The sequence below is a fragment of the Taeniopygia guttata genome, chromosome 2, assembly GCF_048771995.1.
Source record: "Taeniopygia guttata chromosome 2, bTaeGut7.mat, whole genome shotgun sequence".
Lineage (NCBI taxonomy): Eukaryota > Metazoa > Chordata > Aves > Passeriformes > Estrildidae > Taeniopygia > Taeniopygia guttata.
In genome coordinates this window covers 31,517,099-31,537,064 of record NC_133026.1, presented here as the reverse complement: position 1 = coordinate 31,537,064, position 19,966 = coordinate 31,517,099, and the positions used below count along the sequence as shown (strand labels likewise).

The 19,966-nt window shown below is 35.8% G+C and overlaps 1 protein-coding gene across 18 annotated transcripts in view; it reads right to left on the bottom strand.

The window, feature by feature from the left end:
- DNAH11 (dynein axonemal heavy chain 11) overlaps window positions 1-19,966 on the bottom strand; it is a 138,057-nt gene that overhangs the window by 105,494 nt on the left and 12,597 nt on the right. For 4 of the 18 annotated variants that reach the window (XM_072925615.1, XM_072925616.1, XM_072925618.1 and 1 more), the window contains exons 2-6: window positions 9,104-9,190; window positions 7,456-7,569; window positions 6,290-6,362; window positions 5,432-5,488; window positions 5,366-5,397 (exon numbers count right to left, since the gene is read on the bottom strand). In XM_072925615.1, coding sequence (XP_072781716.1) covers window positions 6,315-6,362; window positions 7,456-7,569; window positions 9,104-9,190 — 249 coding nt within the window. In that variant the 3' untranslated portion in view covers window positions 5,366-5,397; window positions 5,432-5,488; window positions 6,290-6,314. Of the gene's footprint in view, window positions 1-173; window positions 3,427-4,062; window positions 4,174-4,741; window positions 4,924-5,365; window positions 5,398-5,431; window positions 5,492-6,289; window positions 6,363-7,455; window positions 7,573-9,103; window positions 9,191-19,966 lie in introns of those variants that run through there. The other 14 variants (XM_072925613.1, XM_072925609.1, XM_072925608.1 and 11 more) reach the window with 10 other exon arrangements.

Here is a 19,966-nt window from a genome sequence, read left to right as displayed (position 1 = left end):
GTGAATGTAAAATATAGCTGATTCAAACACGCACCCTCTGGGCTTGAAGGCTTGCTGATACCTCTCTGCCATGAACATCTTTGGTACAAATGGCCAGGATTTTTTCATGATCACCCGAGGAAAGTTCTCCAAGCAGCATGGTAATAAAGAGCATTTAGCTCAGTGACCTGAAAAGATTTAGGTAACCTTCTAAAACCAGATGGCTTCCAGTACCATCTACCATTATTACTACTAGAAATGAATTCTGCCTACATCATGAACTAATTCACCATAAAAACTGGCTTGTTCATACAAATTTCCTGATAGTCATCATGAGATGCCAGAAGAAATCCTGGTTTAAACAGAAATTTGATCCTTCTCCAAAACAACAACAATCCAGGTGAGAACAAATGCTGCAGATGGTCAGCTAGGCAGGGTAGGAGGGATGGATAGATAAGAAGTTGTACATGAAATGGAATTGAAAATTCTGTGGTTATAATCTCCATAGAGATTATACCAGACTTTATGAAACTGTACTAATTGTACAAGAACATTTATTGGCAAACTAAAAATAGTCCTTAGGAAAGATCAGAGACATTTTAAAAATAGACAAAGCAATAGGGGGATGATTACAAAATATGGTATAAATGACTATACAGAGTTATGTAACACAAAGTGACTATGGAATTATTCAGGTTTCATATTAATAGGGGGGAAAACCCCAATGTCAGCTACTGCATGTAATTTTAAGGAGGCAAATATAAAAATACATGGAAATATCTATAGAAAGATATAATGCATTTTTTACTACAGGGAAACTTTAGACAGTTCTGTAAGATATTCATGACCTCTCTAAAGTCTCTTTCCTATTTTGTAATTCCCTTCAGCTGATATTCTATGTTGGAAAAAAAAAAAAAACAACAAAACTACTGAAAGTTTTCACAAAGAGAAAGAGTACTCACACCAGGAGAAAAACATTCAGGAGAAGTTTGAGGTAAGAAAGGGTAAAGCCAAAAATCAAATGGCACAAGGTATCCTTCTGAAATGGGACTAAAACTAAACATAGATGTAAACTGCTTGGTTTGACATAAACAAACCAAATAGTTTTGGCTTCCTTCTAGCCAATGGATATATATGTATTGAATTGTATGTATAAATACTGAATGTATACTTTGTTCTTAGCCCACCATGGTAGCAGTATGTTCACTTTTAGCTTTTGTCTCAGCTCAGAATAATCCTACAAAACCCCAGTAATTAAGATGTGATAAAAATGCCTATGAAGTAGCAGAAATTGAAGAAAAATCCATGTTGTTTTTTTCAATAGGTGCTGTATTGTTTAATATGTTATAGTAATATGCTAATATGTTTAACATTTAATATGTAAACTATACTAATATGACTATTTTCACACTGTATTTACTTTCTGTGAATTAAACAAAAAGGCGATGTCCAAACCTGCTTCTGGTGGCAATCCTTCAGGGCTGTTGCCAAGCTCTCTTACAGCCTACCAGATGCCATTTCTACATCCAAAACCCATCAGGTTTATGAAGCACAAAGTTCAGCTTGGGCTGGGTGGTCAAAAACTCACTGTTATCTCTGCCTCCCTTCGTAGGCCAGTGTGGTCTCCATGGAGCAGAGATGTACTGTATTGTATACTGTTTCCTCAAGGTGTAGTAACTTTTGCTACACCTTTTGAAGCAAAAAACCGCAAGTATGCATAAATTTATGCATGTAATATAAATGGTATATTTTGTACTAAAAATTAAGGAAGTTAATCTCAATCTTTACAAAGGATTTTCCTTACATCACTACTTTTTACAAACTTGAAATGAGAGTGGATTTTCCCTCCATTTTCTATGCCACTGTATATTCAGTAAGATTTAGATGAGACACCAGATACTGGATTTTTTTTACATATCCACTTGATTTGGACACAGACATACCATCTTAAAGCTTCAAATAAGAAAGTCTGGAGTTTTTGTGTATACAGCCCCAGAGTAGGCATAGATAATACAGTGTTTTCTGTCTCCATGCGCTCAAACACAGCTATATCTTGGAGAAACTTCCTCCAAGAAGCAAGCTGCATATACTTGTCCATTTAGTCTGGGGCCTCCCTGCTGCGACAATCAATCATTAGGGCTACAGGCAACATTGATTTTATGCAACATGAATGCTTATGCATTCAGCACTGTTCTGAGAACAGTAAGTTATTGTCTCAGAAGTTGCTGATCTGCTCTCCCTGACCTTCCACTACCCAGTTAGCACACATGCTGGCTGGCCACCTGGCAAATATGAGGCTCAGAACCAGCTGAAAGGTTCAGCTGATAGGAGATGTGTGAGAGCACTGGAGGTTTGGAGAGTGTGTGCTAAAGGATAAGACAGTGTCTGAAACTATAACAGAAGATGAAGTAAAAAGAGCAACAGAGGAGAGAAAGTATGAGAAATGCAATATTCAACCATAGTCTTGATCAGTTCTCTGACTTTTAGTATTCGTTTTTTCATTTTCATTACTTCCAAACAGTAAACTGTCTAAACATCTTTTAAAAAACATTTTATGTACAGGAGAAAGATAGAAAATTTATTAAATTATAGTAAATTACACAGTATTAGATAATAAAATATTCGGAGTTTATTATTATTTATTCATTTTTTCCAAATTTATATAACTAAAAGTAACATTCATGTAATTGAAAGTGTCTATTTAATCTACATCCCAAAGAGAGCAAAATTCATGAAGGCAATTTCACATAACTCAACATATCTGATCATTAGATCTACATTTGTCATGCTCCTTTTCTGTGCTATTATTTCCCAAGGGCAACATTTATATATTCCTCTGTATTCTCTTGAAATTTAAGATCAGCAACATTGTCAAAAAGTTTGGTAAGATGATGGGCTATTTGCATCCAAAAATATCAGATGTATAAGGAAACCATTTACATTAGATTTGTGTCAATCACACTAATGAATGCCTCTGGTAAAGTGGATGACTCTGACTGTTACATGATTACTACACACAAGGTTTTTATGGGGAAAAGCTGGGCCAAAATGATAAATCAATGAATGGAGTTAATTACAATTCTGTCAGTTGTCAGAAGAGTCTGAAGGACAATGCTCAATATAAAACTGAGAAGTCTTGAAATTGTTATTATTTATAGCTAATGCTTATTCTACAAATTGCCTTATTAAGGTCTAAATGATTTTGTAGCTACATATCTCTCCAAAGACCATGGAATTTGAAAATTACTGTCTACACACCGATAGACTCTATGCCTGACACCTAAAACAGAAGACTTGTTTGCTTGCCTTATGTGTGGATGAAACAAATCACTGAAATTTAGTTATGCAAAGAATCTATGAGTGCCTACATCATGTTTGAAAAGGCTCTATGTTCAAGCCTTCATCACCTCTGGAAGCATCAGTTCTTCAAAGTTACAACTCACAACCCTTCAAAAAAAAAGGTTTCGCCTGAGGCACACAAAAAACTGTAGCACTCAGAAAATTGATGGCTGTGGCTGGATGGTAACTGAGGCCAGGAGTATCATCTGGCATGTAGATAACATAGTATGAAGCTTCTGAAATACATCAAAGTGCCTGTGCTTTTATATGGATTGGTGTCACAAAACCTAGGAGATCATTGTTCAAGGGAGGAACACAGAAGAATAGCTACAAAACATTCCTCATGCAGGGGGCAGTAGCTTAGTCAGTAACAGCCTACCCAACACCATCCATCTTCCAGTCTTACTTATCATCACTATGCATGGCTTGCCTGAAATTTGATCAATCCATGCTAGAAGAATAGATTTGATGATCTCATTGACCTTCTTCCATCTCTAATTCCTGCAAACCTACAACCCAAAAATCCAAATAAATGCAAATATGCAACTTCCATGTGGCTAAATTTCCAGCAAAGACAGATCAGGATTGGTAAATGGTCTCTCATCTCTTCTTGCTCAACACCTTGTCTTAGCTGGGAGAAAAATAAGTTTACTACCTTCCTTAGGCAAAATGTTCCTATTTTCAAAATTAATTAGAAATTTGCTCAGAAAAAAAAAGTGCAGTTCAATGATATTATCAACTCACAAGGTTAGCTGGAAAACTTGTCTTTCTGTAGAGAAAATGAAGTACATTCATGCACAAAGAGGCTCAGCTGTTTTGTCTGTGTTCCTCTTTAAAGGGTGTCTAGCAAGTCTGCTGAAAAACCAAAATAGAAGAAAGGAAAAAATATGTGCTTGCTTTCTAAGTATACAGCCAAAGCTTTTTCACAAAAAGAGAGTCTGAAAAAGAGACAGAGCTTTTAACAATCATCTTAAAGCCAGGAATTCTGTCCCAGTTAAGGTAAAAATCAGACCAAACATTAGAACAGAGCAATGTAATCCACTGTTGATTTAAAATAAAAATTACGAACACAGCTGTAAAGAACAGAGAAGGTGGCAAGCCTTTCATGTTTCCTTTCCAGAAAATGAAAGGGAACATAATTTCATCCAGACCAATGAAACCAGAGGAATGGAATTGTGCCAGAGAAGTCTCCCCAAAAGGTAAGTCTGGGCAGGGGAAACTCCTCAAACTCCCAAAGAGTCCAGCCTCAGCAAGTAAACGATGAGAAAAAAAAATTCTAACTCAACAGAGGGCAGTTATGAGCAGATAAATTTAAAAAGAAAGCCACCAAAGCAACAAATGAAAAAGTAGATAAGAATCACTTGAGTGGTGGAGCAAAGAAACCACTTTTTAAAAGATACACATATTATTTTTGATGTAAAAGCATGAAAACACATTTGTATTGACACAAAAAGGACTAAGAATCAAAATGTTCAATTATATGCCTATCTGGAAAGAAAAAGAAGGCATATTTATTTCTGTCTGACTGATGCATTCCAGATATTAGCTTGGTATCTCTCAGATTTGTGTTGGGTTTTTTTTTTAACTTCCTCTGGCAACATTTTCCTGCAAGAAGAAACAGACTGTGACTCTAAACATGGCTGTCTCTAAAGCCAGGAAGAGTGAATGCAGGTGGGAAGTTCAAAGCATTCCTGCAAGTGCATGGAAGGAGGACTTTGGCTGCATGAATCCACCACATCCTGTTGTGAAAGAAGGACTCCCAGAGTATGGACAGGGAGAAAGTGAATTTGATCCAAACAGAACACACTTTTAAGACCTTTGACAATTTTGACATCATGCCATCCCTAAATAACGAGCCTATGTGTCAAGTTGAACTGGTCATGTAAAAAGCAGTAGAAATCTAGTATGTCAAATAGGAACAAATGACAAAAAAATTCATCAGAACATCTCACACCTGCACAGAAAGGAAACAATCTGATAGCTCTCATTTCCTGCGTGTTGCAGAGCTACACTTTAGAACAGTTTGTGATCATACTGGAAATTTTACCTCTGCTGCAGAGCTTCAAAGCTTTCATACACCTTTGGCTTTCATACACCTTTGGCTTTCATACACCTTTGGCTTTCTTGTAGCTTCCATCACATTTTCTTTATCTGTTATGTCAGTCACCAACTTCTGTACAGAAAGAAAGGGAGTTATTTCAACTCTCAAATTTATTTTTTCTACTTCATATGGTTTACTAAGCTGAGACAAGAAAAAATGGAAAAAAGAGCTGGAAGAATACACCTGATTGACTTGTTTTAATTTCTATTTCTTAGATGGAAAAGAAAAATAATTAAAGCCACAAACACCTACTTTGATAGTGTTTAGACTGAATATGAAGGAGAAGTAAAATGAACAGAGAGAATTGCAAATATCACTGATGATACCATTAAAACTCTTCACCAAGATAAAAATGACAAATTTTAGCAGAATTATTAACTTAGAGTATTTCTGCTCATGCAAGCTCAATGCCTTTTTCCATATGCACCATGAAGAAAATTCAGTATGTTAAACACCACCAATCATTTCTTTCCTCTTAACAGGATTCTCAACTTGTAAAAACAATATACTTTTTTAGCATATAGTGAAACCTGCTGCTTTCAATATTTCTAAATTGCAGATTAAAACAATTAGAAATATATTTGAAATTTCAAGCACAGAAACTCCCCTACAGAACATTATCCTATACTAGATTTTCAAAATTGTACATGATGAGGACTTTCCCTAGCATGTGTGGATTGAATTACAGGTATATTGGCAACATAAAATTATCATCTTTACTATGCAAGGGTTCAGTGGCTCTTTTTGGTCAGAATGAACAATTAAGGCATATTGCTTTGTATCAGTTCAAGTGTTTATGTTGATTGTTGTAGTTACCTTTAGCCATTAAAAAATAACAGATCTTAAACTTGTGTTTCATGCATCACTTACCTAAATGACTTGCAGAAAAATGTCTTCATCTCAGCAGTATTGTATCTCCATGTGCCTCCAGGAGGCTAAAAAGCTAACAAAGAGTAAGTAAAAGAAGACATTAAAGACATGTGATGGAATGACCCACAGATCTTTGTCTCAAATTGTGACACCAGCAGCTGCCAGTCAGTGTGAAAGGAAAACAAGGCAGATAATTACTTTGATGAAGATACTACATGCATTGAAATTCCATCCAAATGGAAATTACAGAATCTGCATGTTTAATTTATTTTGCCAGCCTTTCACATGTTCAGTGAAATATACCACATATTTGCTTTTCGGAATCAATTGCATATGAAACTAGAAAAACAAACAAAACAAAAAAGGCACTAAAGAAACAAAAAATGGCACTAATAAAAATTTATTTATCAAACAGAGGGACTAAAGCTAACAAGAGCTTAACAAATTCTCCTGTATTTGTTATTATTGTATATCATAAGAGAAGACATCTTTAAACACTGAAAATGAACAGCATATAAATAAAGGAACTTTTAAAAGTTGAAGGAGTGACAAGCTTAGAAAGTTGTTACTTTTTTTAACTCCTACATGGAGACAGGAATATTTTTAGAATATGTATAGTTACATAGCATACATATAAATCCCAGTACTAAAATCTGGAGAAAATATAAATCTGCAATAAAGATTCAGGAAAAAAACTTTAACTTGCCAAGTATATCAAGGGAGTGAATAACATTGATACAATAATAATATTTCTAATAATTAAATTCTTATTTAAACTTTCAAGCAGCTGTTCACTGGACTTCAATAAAGGAATTTCTATTCTTTTATGCTCTTGGTAAGAAAATTCCATGTCAGTCCATGTTTGGCTGATTTCTTCCAAAGTTTGGAAATAATAAGAGCAATAATAACAACATTTGTCTACATATATATCGCATTTCATATTTGGAATTGAGGAATTTAATAAATTATATGTAATTCACAGTGATGGTAAACTACACCAAAAACAAAAGGTTCATTTTGCTAGGCTGTGAATTTTGATACCTAGGTAAGTCACATGAAAAGATTCAATTGTACCGTTAATTTCTTGAAACAAGACCTAAACAAACAAAGAGTTTGTTACATACTATTCTGCAAAAACAGAAGGAAAAAAAAGGTACCTCTCTCACCTTTTCACTACTCAACTCTTGCACAGCATTGACAACTACGCTTTGGACTTCATCTTCTACCCTTATGAAACTGGACTCCCAGAAGGTCTGAGAAGGTCTTCTGCAACTAAAAGCCTCCTGCAAAGAAAAGAGACAGCAGGGAGCAAATTAAGTCAATGAAAAAGTCTGACACAAGCAAATAACAAAGTGTTCAAATAGAATCTAACTAAAAAACACAATTAAATAAGTTAAACACACTCTAGATACCAGATACACTTTTAGGTTTGTCACCAAAGTGTGGACTTAATCAGCCTAGCAGAAATATTTCTTGATGCTGTTACAGGCTTTTTTTCTTGTTGCTTTGTTTTGTCTTGTACTCTGGTGTTCTGTACTTCATAACACTAAAGGTAATTTACGTGCACAGCTGCCATTGAAGATGATGTAAGATACAGACTCAGTATCTGCAGACTAGAAACATTGGGGAGTGATGCAGATATTTGCAGTATTTTGTTGCTACCTGGTAGGATTAATGAAATTCAATTTAAAAAACCTTAAATTTTTTATAAATTATTTGAAAAGGTGACAGTCAATTATTTTTTCATTTTCTTTTTGTTAAAAAATGTCACAATTTTGTGCCAATACTGCTAGGAGGTTTCTGCATTGAAAATAAGTTTAAACGTGCTTTTATTAAAACTGTATGTGAATAATCATTCTTATATTAAAGAAAAAGAGAAAAATTCTGTTGCACTCTCTGCTACACTTTTAGATTCAAAGTTTTCTAATCTTAAAAATGAAAAAAAAATTGGAAATTGGTCTTCAATATTTTTTTCAAAAAGGTGTAAAAGAAATGTATTAAAATTTTGAAAACCAACAACTTCTCCATGTTATAGCCTATGAACCAAAACCACAGGGATATTTTTTGATGAAAAATAAAGTTTCAGAACTGGGTAGGTGGAGTTCACAATTTTGAAGCAATTTAGGAGAAAGCATCTATGATGAAATCTGATTTTTCTCTTAGAAGACTAATAAATGGGCATGCAATAAAGATAATTTATTTCTGAATGAAACAAATACAAAACAAGAAGCAGCTTTATATATGTTAGATTCAAGACTTTGTATTCAACCACTGTGCTGTCTGTGAGGCACAGCTGTAGTGTCCTGCAAGTAGTAGGGGGAGTATTTGTTGTTACTTTTACTTCATACTTCTCTTGTCCCCTTGGAATTTTCTTCTGGAGGGCTACTATCAACAAGACATTGAAATACTTCAAGCAAAAGAAGTGACCTCCCTTTAAAATGAGCACCTTCCCTGCAGCTCCCAGCCCTCTGGAGCTATGTCCATGAGCAGAGCAGATGAACCTCTGCAAATTCCACCTGTAAAAGTGATTGTCGTGTGGAGGGATCTGCCATAAATCCCCACCCTCTTTTTTTATTTCCCATATTGCCTCAACTCAGAGAAGTGACAGCATAATTTTACTTATAACTCCACAGGGGCTGCAAACCCATTCAGAAAAATAAAGTTTTAAAGGAAAGCCCCCAAAACAAAGCTTGTTCCAGAACATCCAGCTTGGACATGAGTAAAAAACCCACCAAAACATCCAAGTGGGTGGGAAGAGTGAGAGAGGGGTGGCACTGAGACAGATAAATTGCAGAAATAGATGGCTGTGGAATCTGCCTTGGCAAACCCTCTGAGCTGCTCATCCATCTGTTCCACATTAATCTCTTGCCACTGGGTTTTAGTCCAATCATCAATGCTGCCCTGAAACAGAAAGTACAGATAAAAGCATCAAAAACATTTGGTGAAGACAAGCTTCTGCTACAAAACAGATAAATGGATGCAGAGGAAAGCCCATCCTACAGCAAGAGTTCACAGGCCTAAACTTTTTCCTACACCACCATTACTTAGCAAGCACACATGAAATCCATCTTCTCTAAATTCAACTCAAAGACCAAGAATTTCAACAGTCTCATGTTGCAGTATCTGATAAAAACATACCTGCACAACTTTCTTGTGCTATTAGACACTCAACTATACCCACAGGTAACACACAAGTGCACCTGGGAGATTTTGGGAAGATGCCCTGGAACTCCTCCTGGGGGTGCCACCAACAAAATTACAGAAAGATCTTGTACATGTATTTTTAACCTTGCCTATGAAAGACAGCATCTTGAGGGAAACAGAGCTTTGCAAGACTGACTCCCCATACAGATCTGTACACTGACTTTCCTGGACTCCTGCTTCTAGATATGTAGAGCTTTCTAATGTACAGTTCTGAGTTCTAAATTTGATTTTATGGATTTCTGAATTTTTACTCAGTTACTTAAACTAATGAAGCAAGTTCTGGGCATTAGGAAAGCTCTAAAGGAAACCACAAAGTTTGTTTTACTCTGGGATTATCTTGAAATTGGTTGACTTGGGAACAGAGATATTTTTACTCTGGGTATCCTAAAACATAGCAACTATTATTTTAAAAACAAAAGAGACAGTAAAATCTTCAGTATTTAATTTTTTTAAAATCAAAACTATAGCACTTCTAGGATCAAATTTAAAATATAACATTCAAATATAGTTTAAATTTGGAAGCAATTTATAAGAAATGTTAAGAAAAAATCTTACATTAATATAAACATAAACATCCCACAATTTCTAGAGCAACTGCAGTTGTTTTCAACATTGTTTCATGTGCCTGTAGCCTGAAATAGATATTTCAAATAGGTCTGTAGCTATATTCCTGCATTAGAAACATTTATTTTTCCAGCATCTCAAGCTCTTGATTTGCTGGAAGAGGGAAGAAACACCCAAAGTACAGTTGTAGGGTATATTGAATGTATTTAACCTGTCAGTGAAATCTATAGATCCTGCATATATAAATCAAGATAAGAAAAGCTGAGAGAATTATGGCAAAGAGTCTACAAAGCAGCATTTGCATTGCCTCTGAAAGCACCCAAAAGCATACAAATGACTCTGTATTGAAACCACAAAAGAAAAGCTGCATAGAAAGAAGTTAATTTATATTCTTGCATTCTTTAACTTATTAAACCACTTCTTCTTAAAGTTATAGAGATGTTAACAAAGTCCCCTCATGATGTTTTAAAAAAGAGCCACTTAGCAGTCTACTTTAGGCTATTCTACTCAAGACCACATTATGCTGTGTAAAGACACATGAGAAAGTATTCTGAATTCAAAAAAAATTTTGCTAAGCATATGCAACACTGGAAGAGAAACAAGAAACCTGAATTTTGTGGCACTAGAATTATACCAGCATCTTGGAAAAAAAAAAAATCCCCAAACCAAGAAACAAAACTCCCCAAAACACCAGTAACATAAAAAAACCCTCCAAAACAATCCCTCAAGTAAACGCCAAACAAACAAAAACCAGCAGAAACCCAAAAGTTCCAACTCAAAAATATTTTAATGTGTACATCGAAATATTAACTTTGTACTGAAATATTACAAGCAAATATGATTTTCTAAGAATCCTCATCACGTTATTGAGATGAACATATGGATTTTCTACATCAAATCGAAAAGGAGCTTCCATTTTAAATCTTTCTCTGAATCCCATCTGCTTACCCATGAAGAACAGGTAGTGACATTATTAAGAAAAACAGACAGAAAGGGCTGAGCCCAGAATTCAACATATGTCAGGTAAAGAGTGCATTTTCTTCTGATTAACTGTAATGTTAGATGCCTGAAGAGGAAAAACTTTGTGCTATACTGACAGAGCTCTATTCTTTTGGCAATTCCTATTTAACAGAGTAACATTTTCTTTAAACAAAAAAAATCACACATGGTAGAAATACACTAGTAAGATCTGTATATTAAGAGTGAGAATATTCCTGCATCTACTCATAAATAAGAAATTACAGTGGAGGAATAATTTAACCAAAACTGTAGTCTATGTCATAGTTTTACTAGAATGTTTTAGAATTCATTTTATGGATCACTGGCAATTATAAACTATTTGAACTTAATAAACTCAGATATTTTATGTATCATTATATAAAAGTTCATTTTAATTATGCTGGGACTCTTCCACACAGTAAAACAGAGAGTTCTACTCCTGCTGCTATACACACTTTTAAATATGTGCAGATGACCAGACAGTAGCTTTCTCATTCCACAAATGGTCATTTTTTGACCATGAAATCAAAGACAAACATCAGTTATATATTTAGTTATAGTTCTAAGTACACACCTTAGGATCAAAATTCACCATCAGGAATAGGTTTTGAGGAGAATGCCTAATTAGTCTGATTTAAAATAAACTGACAAATTTAATCCACCTGAATATTCCACTTACTGTAGGTCTGATCTTCATACTGGTCAAGAGATTTCAACTTCCCCACATATTTCTGAGAAATAAAGGTATTTTCTGAACTTTCTAAGAATCTGCAAGGCTAAACCCCACATCTAATCAGGTTTGCTTTTTTTTTTGCTTTTTTTTTTTTTTTTTTCTTTTATCACTAGCATCTCATGAACAAATTCTGGTGGAAAGTTTTAGTTTCTCCTTCCTTTCGTGTTATTAGCTATGTCAGTTTTCAACACTGGATTTGGTAGTACACAATAATTTAATTCCTGTGTGTCTAAAGCTCTCACAGGAATTTCCATCCTCTGTGCATGAAAGCATGTTTGCTTAGGATCAGAACAAGAGGAAGGAACAGAGCACAATTTTCAAATAACTTGGATGTCTAGGTCCCTCATAAGCATCTTTGAAGGTCTTGTCCCCATAGAACAATAAAACTATTTATGGACTCCTATTAAAAGTAGGACCAAAATGTCTGTACTTGTTCCTTCAGTTCTTTAGAACATATAAGCTTTCCCAAAGTAACCAGCATATTTTTGCTAATGATTTAATTATAACCTCCTCCTCATACCCCCACTTATTAGAATATAAATTAAGGTATTATGAACCAGCAGAAAAATTCACTTTTATTTTTGCATTGTTCAATACCTTTTTAATGTGTTCATCATGTTCGTTTGCAGTTATCTAGTTCTTCACTAAACAATTGCAATGAAATATTGCAATTTGGGCTAATTATCTCCACGGCCAGGGTTTTTTTTTTAGAAAGATTCCAAGATGGTTGAAAGCTTGAAAATAAAAGAGAAAAAACCCAAACAGCAGAGAAAGCAGCAGAGTTCTCTTTCTGTAATACTCTCAACATGAAATCTCATCCAAAATATTTTTGAAGTGCAGAGATTGGCACTGTACCAAGCTATACTGTTGGTACGTGTCATGTGCTTACCAACAAACCAGATATTTCTAAATATGCTCTTAAATTGTCCCCAACAGATGAATTGTAGAATGCTAAAGAATTACAGATTAGCCCAGATCCTGAAAAGGATGGAACTAGGCTTTCCAGATCTAGACATATACCCCGCACTCTTGATACTTTCGAAATCAAAGAATAGTCTCAGTTCGAAGGGACACAAGGATCAAGCCCATCCCCTAAGTAAAATTCTATCCTGTACTTTTCTCACTTGTTTATTTTCTCCCCTTTTTCCCCCTCGGATCTATTCATAAGTCATTAGGCTCTTTCTCCTGAGTCTCATAAAAATTCCAAGTCTTGCTTGTTAGCTAATGCTTTTTAGAGAAAAAAAATTGCCTACTCCTGTAAAAGCTTACCAAACTAGTAGCAAGCAGTAATGCTTTCTTCAAGTTGCCTTCCATTCCCATTGGTATGTGTAAAGTTTAGACAAATTATCAGCCTTTTGAAAGAGTAGATGTAATAATGTATGTGTTATCTAAAATCAGTGAGAAAACAAGTTCGGAAAGAAAGAGGGTAAACATTAAATGCAAGACACTCATTTAATCACTAACAATGCCAAAAGTGTCTACCTAAGGAAAATTCATTTATTCAAAATTAGTAGCTAAATATTCATTATTACTGCTTTATACCCACAAATTATTTGCAATACTCTGCCATAGTTTTAGTGTAATACAGTGTCATAGAAATGTAGATTTAAATGTGACTTTGAGAGTAATTATTCCAAGTTCCTGCTCCAAGAAGAGGTTTGCTATACCTATGCAATTTGCAGAAGAGGTTTTTCTAGCTCTCCCTGGAAGATTTTTCAGTAATGAAGTGCCTGTCACCTCCTCTAGCAATCTGTTCTAGCAATTCATAATGCTTGGCATAAAGTGGTTTTCTCTGTCATCAAACTTGAACCTTATACACTTTAAATTAAATTCATTATGTTCAGGGTGTAGAGAATAGACTATTTCCTTCCTTCCTATACAAAAATCTCTATTGTATTTGAAGATTTATGCCTCTCTTCTTCAGCTTCAATGACTATCAACAGATCCTTTTTCCTGAAGTGTAGTGCCTGAGCACAATACTCCACTAGAGGCTTCATCAAGGCTGACATGAGGTTTCACATCCTTATGCCTTTCAGGACAGCCACTCATTTGAACATTTACATACTTACCTCTTTCTTAATAACATGACTTCACTTACTCATGTTTGACATATGACAATGCCTAAATCGTATTTTAAAGAACTGTTTCTAATCAGTTTTTTCCTATCTTAAGTTCTCGTTATTCCTGTGTAGGAATGATACATGCTCCAGCAGAAACATGTTCCAACTACCCAGGTTAACCATGTGCTACACTAGATGGAGGGCCTAGACATGGATTCTCTGGGCCTCATGCAGACAAATACAAAATACAGCATTTTAGTGAGCTGAAAATCTCCCTGTTTCTTTGAATTGCATTTTAGATCTGGCTCTAGCTATGGGTTAACTTCTGGAAGGAACCTGTCATCAGAACATCACTAAAGCAAGAACAGAATCATAGGACACAGTCTGATTCCCAGCTGCAATACATGTCAGTATTTCAAGGCATTCAAATCACAAATAGCTTAACTAAAGTTGTAATTTAAGCAATGCACAAAACTATCTTCCTAATAATAAATAAACAATTTCATGTATATGGGTACTGGCTTTGAACACAGATTCTAAGCTAGAACAGTCATAAAATCCTACACAAAACTGAGGCAACATATCTGTCAAGATCCAGTATTTGGGCTTTAAAATCAGTATAATCATTGTCAAACTCCTTAATGCTAAAAAAAAAAAAAAAAAAAAAAAAAAAGGAAAAAATAAAAAATGCATAATATTTCAATGGCAGAAAAATCAGATGGATGGCATATGGTAATGTTAAACACATAGCTCACCTCTGTCACTGAACACACTTCTGAGATTTTTCAGTGCTATTTTAACCAACAAGCAATGCTTGATACTATTAACAGCAATTGTTGTTTTGGTGGTTTTTTAACAGAAACTGAGTTAGCAACCAAAGCATTTTCTGAGAAATAAGATTGATTTTGAATAACAGTTTAAGATATAATGCAAGTGTACCACTGCACCTAGGTGTACCAGGGACACCTTTGTTTAAGAAGCATTGTAAGAGGTATAGCCTTACTATAGCCATCTATATTGCTCCTTACTTTATACTGTTTCATCCTGTTAACCCTCCTGTTAAATAAAGATCTTCTCAATAGGTTTTTACAAATTATGCCTATATATTATCATTAAGAAGGCTATTATGAACATCAGACTTCGGCTACTCAAATACCTGAAGTCAACTCAATAAGTAAACAGTATCTTTTGACTCTGAATTATTGTTACATTTAGTCAGGTTATGCTAGTCCATGGCTACCACATGTATCAGGCAACAGAACAGTCATTTTCTACAGCACAGATGTACTCTATTAATACTCAAGGTAATTAACCATGTTCACAAATGAGGACTTTTGGAAAAATAATAGCAGAGCAGAAAATAGAGGTGCATGTTAAAAGCTCATATTGTCATATATGGCTCTAAAGGGAGAGCTCCAACACTTTCTCCTTTTTTTTCCCATTAGCAACATAAATAGCAACATGCAACATATACATTTAAAGCTACACTTGTTACTTTACTAAATATGTTAAACATTAATCACCTCTGAGAACTTCATTTTCTGTGCAGCTTGTCTGCATGTCTTCTGTTGCAAGCCACTTGAAAAATAAATGAACAAACAAATAGATCTATCAGTAGCCAAGGTGGACATTTAAATAAAAACCAGCATCTTTGAATAGGCATATCAAATTAACTTGTTTATTTAAGTATCTTCTTCCTAACTCCATCCATCCCTCAGCTAACATGGATTTTGTTTGAGTTTTTTAAATACACAGTACAAGCCCACTTATATATACAAAAAACCCATGACAGGATGAACTACTGCACTTCTCCAAGGCAAATAAAGGAATTTAGATAAAGTTCTGTGGCTAAATTAGGATATATTCTCTTTTAAGGGTACATGTATTTAACTCACCAAGAATCCATTTGAGACAGTAAGTCTGAGAAGACCATGTTTGTGCCCTAAAACCTAAGCATTCTTTGATCCTTTTTGAGATCAGACCTCCCCCAGTTACATCAGATCATTGCTCTGTTCAGGTTTTCAGGCAATTCCATTCACATTTTAGTCAATTACATTCCTGCCTATCCAGAAGTATGTAAGGCTTGTTCCTGGGAAATATGTGGACACTATTCATATATCATACACTTAACAGCATGAACCTTGAAGCTTCTGACAAATAAATTAACTGTAAGATGACAGCTATTGTCTGATAAAGATCCTGATTAGGATTGTAAAACCCAAAGGCAAATAGTTTCTGATGAACCTGGAAAATAAATATTTTAGTGGTGACAGTAAAACCAGTGCAGTAATTGGTGCTTGGTATTTCACCGGTACCTCTTCTGTCAACACTAAGACTGCATGCATGAGGAAGAGTGGCTCAAACTTGAAAACCAATACTCACTGACTGTGCTTCACCTGGCAGTAAGGTGGAAAGTCAGCAAATTTACAATGCAGAATGCTCATTCAGAACTGTGCTAAAAGGCTGCTTTTGTCGTAAGTCAAGTCACTAAGGAAGCACTCATCACCTCAAAAATTGATCAATTCAAACCCTCTTACAGTCTACATCTGACCAAATTGCTGTACTCTACCTAGCACTTTAAAACTGTTTTTCAAGCACGTCACCAAATTTATGTTTGTATATTGAGCATGAAAGGAATCCTCAAAGGTAAAGGCAAGACTGGGTAAGCTACACACAGACCTCAGAAGGGGTGTCTTCAATCCACATCTGCCACAGACAAGGCTGGTTCAAAGCTTCCTGGTGCTTCAGAAGGCAGCTTTGTGCAGGGATCAACAGGAATTTACTCTGAATCGTCAGGGATTTTATCAGGAGCAATGAAATTCAGAAGTACATAGAGTGAATCCTGACCCTGAGACATGGAAAGGTTTCCCATGGATTTGAAAGAAGTATCAGGATTTTAATCCAAAGGCATTAACAACTTTACAAGGTTTTTGCATTAACTAAGCAGGCACCATTCATTTAGTTAGATCTGATTTATAACCATTCTTCTGGGTTTTTAATTACCTAGATTAAGATATATACTTGCAAGAAAAATCAGTCTGTATGCACACAGAGAATATACTTCCTACCCCACCTAATGGAAAAGTAAATATCTATATTCTGCTAATCCTTTTCTTATAAGTATCATTATTATATATTTTATCAAATTATTGTTGTTACCTATCATTTTAACAACTTTAATATGTGTCTGTTTTCAAGAATTTGCCTGTTTAAATAACACCTTACAAAAAAAAAACAAAAACAAAAAAAAAAAAACAAACATTCCTCACACATGCAGCAATCTTTCTACTTAGCACACTGCCAAAATTGACATACAGCAGATCCAAGCTCCTGGAGACCAGCAAGCTCACAGCCCACCTTCTAATGGTCTGCATCTGGGCAAACCCATCAGCCTTGTGGGGACGCAGGTGCCAGGAGCACAGGGAAATGGCAGGGACACAGCTAGGAGAATCCCTTTCTGGATTGGGATAGTGAAGAAGAGAATCATCCCAGGGCACCCATTACATCTGCACCTGGAGCTGGACACACCTGGGCTTCACCAGCCCCCTCTCCTCAAGTGGAATTTAGTCAATATCTCCCTGTTCCACAAAGCTGCAGGGTTAAAATGAAGGAGACAGAATTTGGCTGCCCTCCTGCCGGCTAAGTGGTCTAGCTGCTTACTAGCCTGCAGGCAGTAAAGCCAACTACATAATATGATAGAGTACTTCTTTATTTGGATTCATGTTAGAAGGGGATTAAATCCTTCCAAAAACCTATTTTCAGAAGTTCACAGATACTTATAGCAATGAATTAACACCAAAATTTTGAAAATTACAAGAAAAAATGTCTAAAAAAGTACAGTAATATATAAATATATAAAAAATATAAAATTATACCATGATTTCTGGTGAGCATAATGTTAGGAATTATTTTAGCTTTAATTGCAAGATGCTTCTATAAACCAACATTTAAAAAACACTCTCTATCTTTTTGAGTAGAATCAACTGATTTTGTATCTGCACCAGAACTGCATGTAAATTGCATCCTAACACTCAGGAAAAAAAGATTACAAAACTGACAGTTCTGTATATTATATGTGAAAAAGTAACCTTTTTTTAATTTTGGGCAATGTTGCTGGGGTATTTTGTTTCACTTTTTCCAAATTTATTTTATTCATTTAAATTTAGTTTATCTAGTAAAAATCGTTGGCAAAAACCATCTGAAGGTCTCTACATATGAGACTTATAAATAATTTACCTGATCAGGAAAATGCATCCAGAAATCTAACCTTAAGAAAATTAATTTTTATTTTAAAGAAGCTAGACTCTGTACCCATCTGTGTTGGAAGCCTATCTCATGCCTCTCTAGTTCAATTCAGCACTACAACATTCCCAGAGTCACAATTCCAAGTTTACAGATACTTTGAATAAACAAGGAAATAATAATACCCTGTGTACAGAGTACAATGTTAACTGTAATCTATAGGATTGTGTATTCTCTTTCTGATGAGTTTTCCAGAAAGCATTCATTTGACTCACTTTAACTATGCCCCTTGAGTCCACCAAAAGCCAGTTTTTTCAGCTTTTGAAATTGCAACATAATACTGGAAATTTCCTTGATCAAATTAATAAAAATTAATTAACCTCTACAAAAAAATCAGTAACATACCTATATTTGATATGGTTTTTCCATTTGACCTTTTCCCTTCTGGTTTGGCAGAATGAGCAGTTAAGCCTGTGCTATCTTAAATAATCACAATGAAAGAAAAGGTGGAACAGCAACAGACATTTCCAGCAAGGCTTCATCCTGGTCGATTCACTGCCAAGATTAAAACATAAATGGAAATGAATTGTCGCATACACATTTAACTCCATTTCAATTTCAGCAGATTTTGTTAAAAAAGACCTAGATGAAAAAGAGCAAGCACTCCTGTTACGGTGTGCTCATGGACACCCCTTTTGCCCCCCCTTTCCTAGGGCCTCTGTGGCTCTGATCATGATAACCCCTGGATCCTCCTTCCTGCCCCAACGGGGTTGGCAGAGAGCCAGGAAAGCCCACCCTGTCCAAAACCTATATAGACCCCTGAGACTTCCTGTGCTCTCTCTCTTTTGCCCCGCTCTCCCATGGACACCACAGAATAAAGAGAGCTGTTCCAACACCCTGGGGTAAGAGCATCTTTTGAATACCTTATCCCTCTCCTAGTATTCCTCCCCTCACAGCCCTATCTCTGAGCTAGTTGGATTCTTTGGGGGGCTGTGTGGAGGGGGGAAAACTACAGAAACTACACACTCCTAAACACATACTTTCATGTATAAACACATGATTTATTATAATAACAGAAAATGTTGCTATGAAAAGTAAAATTAAATCTTTCCCAGAAGAATAACTTTGAACACACTTTAACCTCTTTTGTAAACGTGCCAAATTAATTTCTATGGTCTCTGATTTCACTCAAATGAAGTAATTGTTTTATGCCCCAAAGGGATGAAAATAACTTTTTCCTTGTATTCAGCTATTTTCCCTAGGAGCAAGCCAGTCATGAGTTCCCCAAGTATCCCACATCACTGCAGACCCCTCGTCTCACCACTGTCATCTGCAGACTTCCCTCACCCCTGGCACAGGGCAGGGCTCTCCATGGCCCCACCTGACTGTGAGAACCAAGACTGCCAGTGAGAGCTCCTTCACATGCAATGGCTCTGCATGATTTCTCTGACGGGCACAAGCTGCCACCTTTGTAAAACTGCTGGCACAGGATGCTCTGCCCAAGTATCTACAACTCCCCCTCCACCAATAACACCTCAACCTGTCTTTCTGATGACAGACAGCCAATATCCAACACCTTCTCCCCTAATCCCTTTCAGAGATTGTGCTGGTGGGCACTGTCAGATGCTGCGAGATTGGATTTCTTGTTCTCAGATAGTATTTTAAGGGGTTGGGATGGAGCAGCACAATCTCAATAGTTGCAGAGCTAAAGTACATAATTTTCCAGTTTAGACCCCTAAAGTGAGCCTCACATTTCCTGGAAAGGTGTGGGTCCAGAGAAGGGCCACAAAGATGCTTAGAGGGATGGAACACTTCTCCTCAGATAAGAGACTGTGAGAACTGGGATTGTTCAGGCTGGAGAAGAGAAGGCTCTGA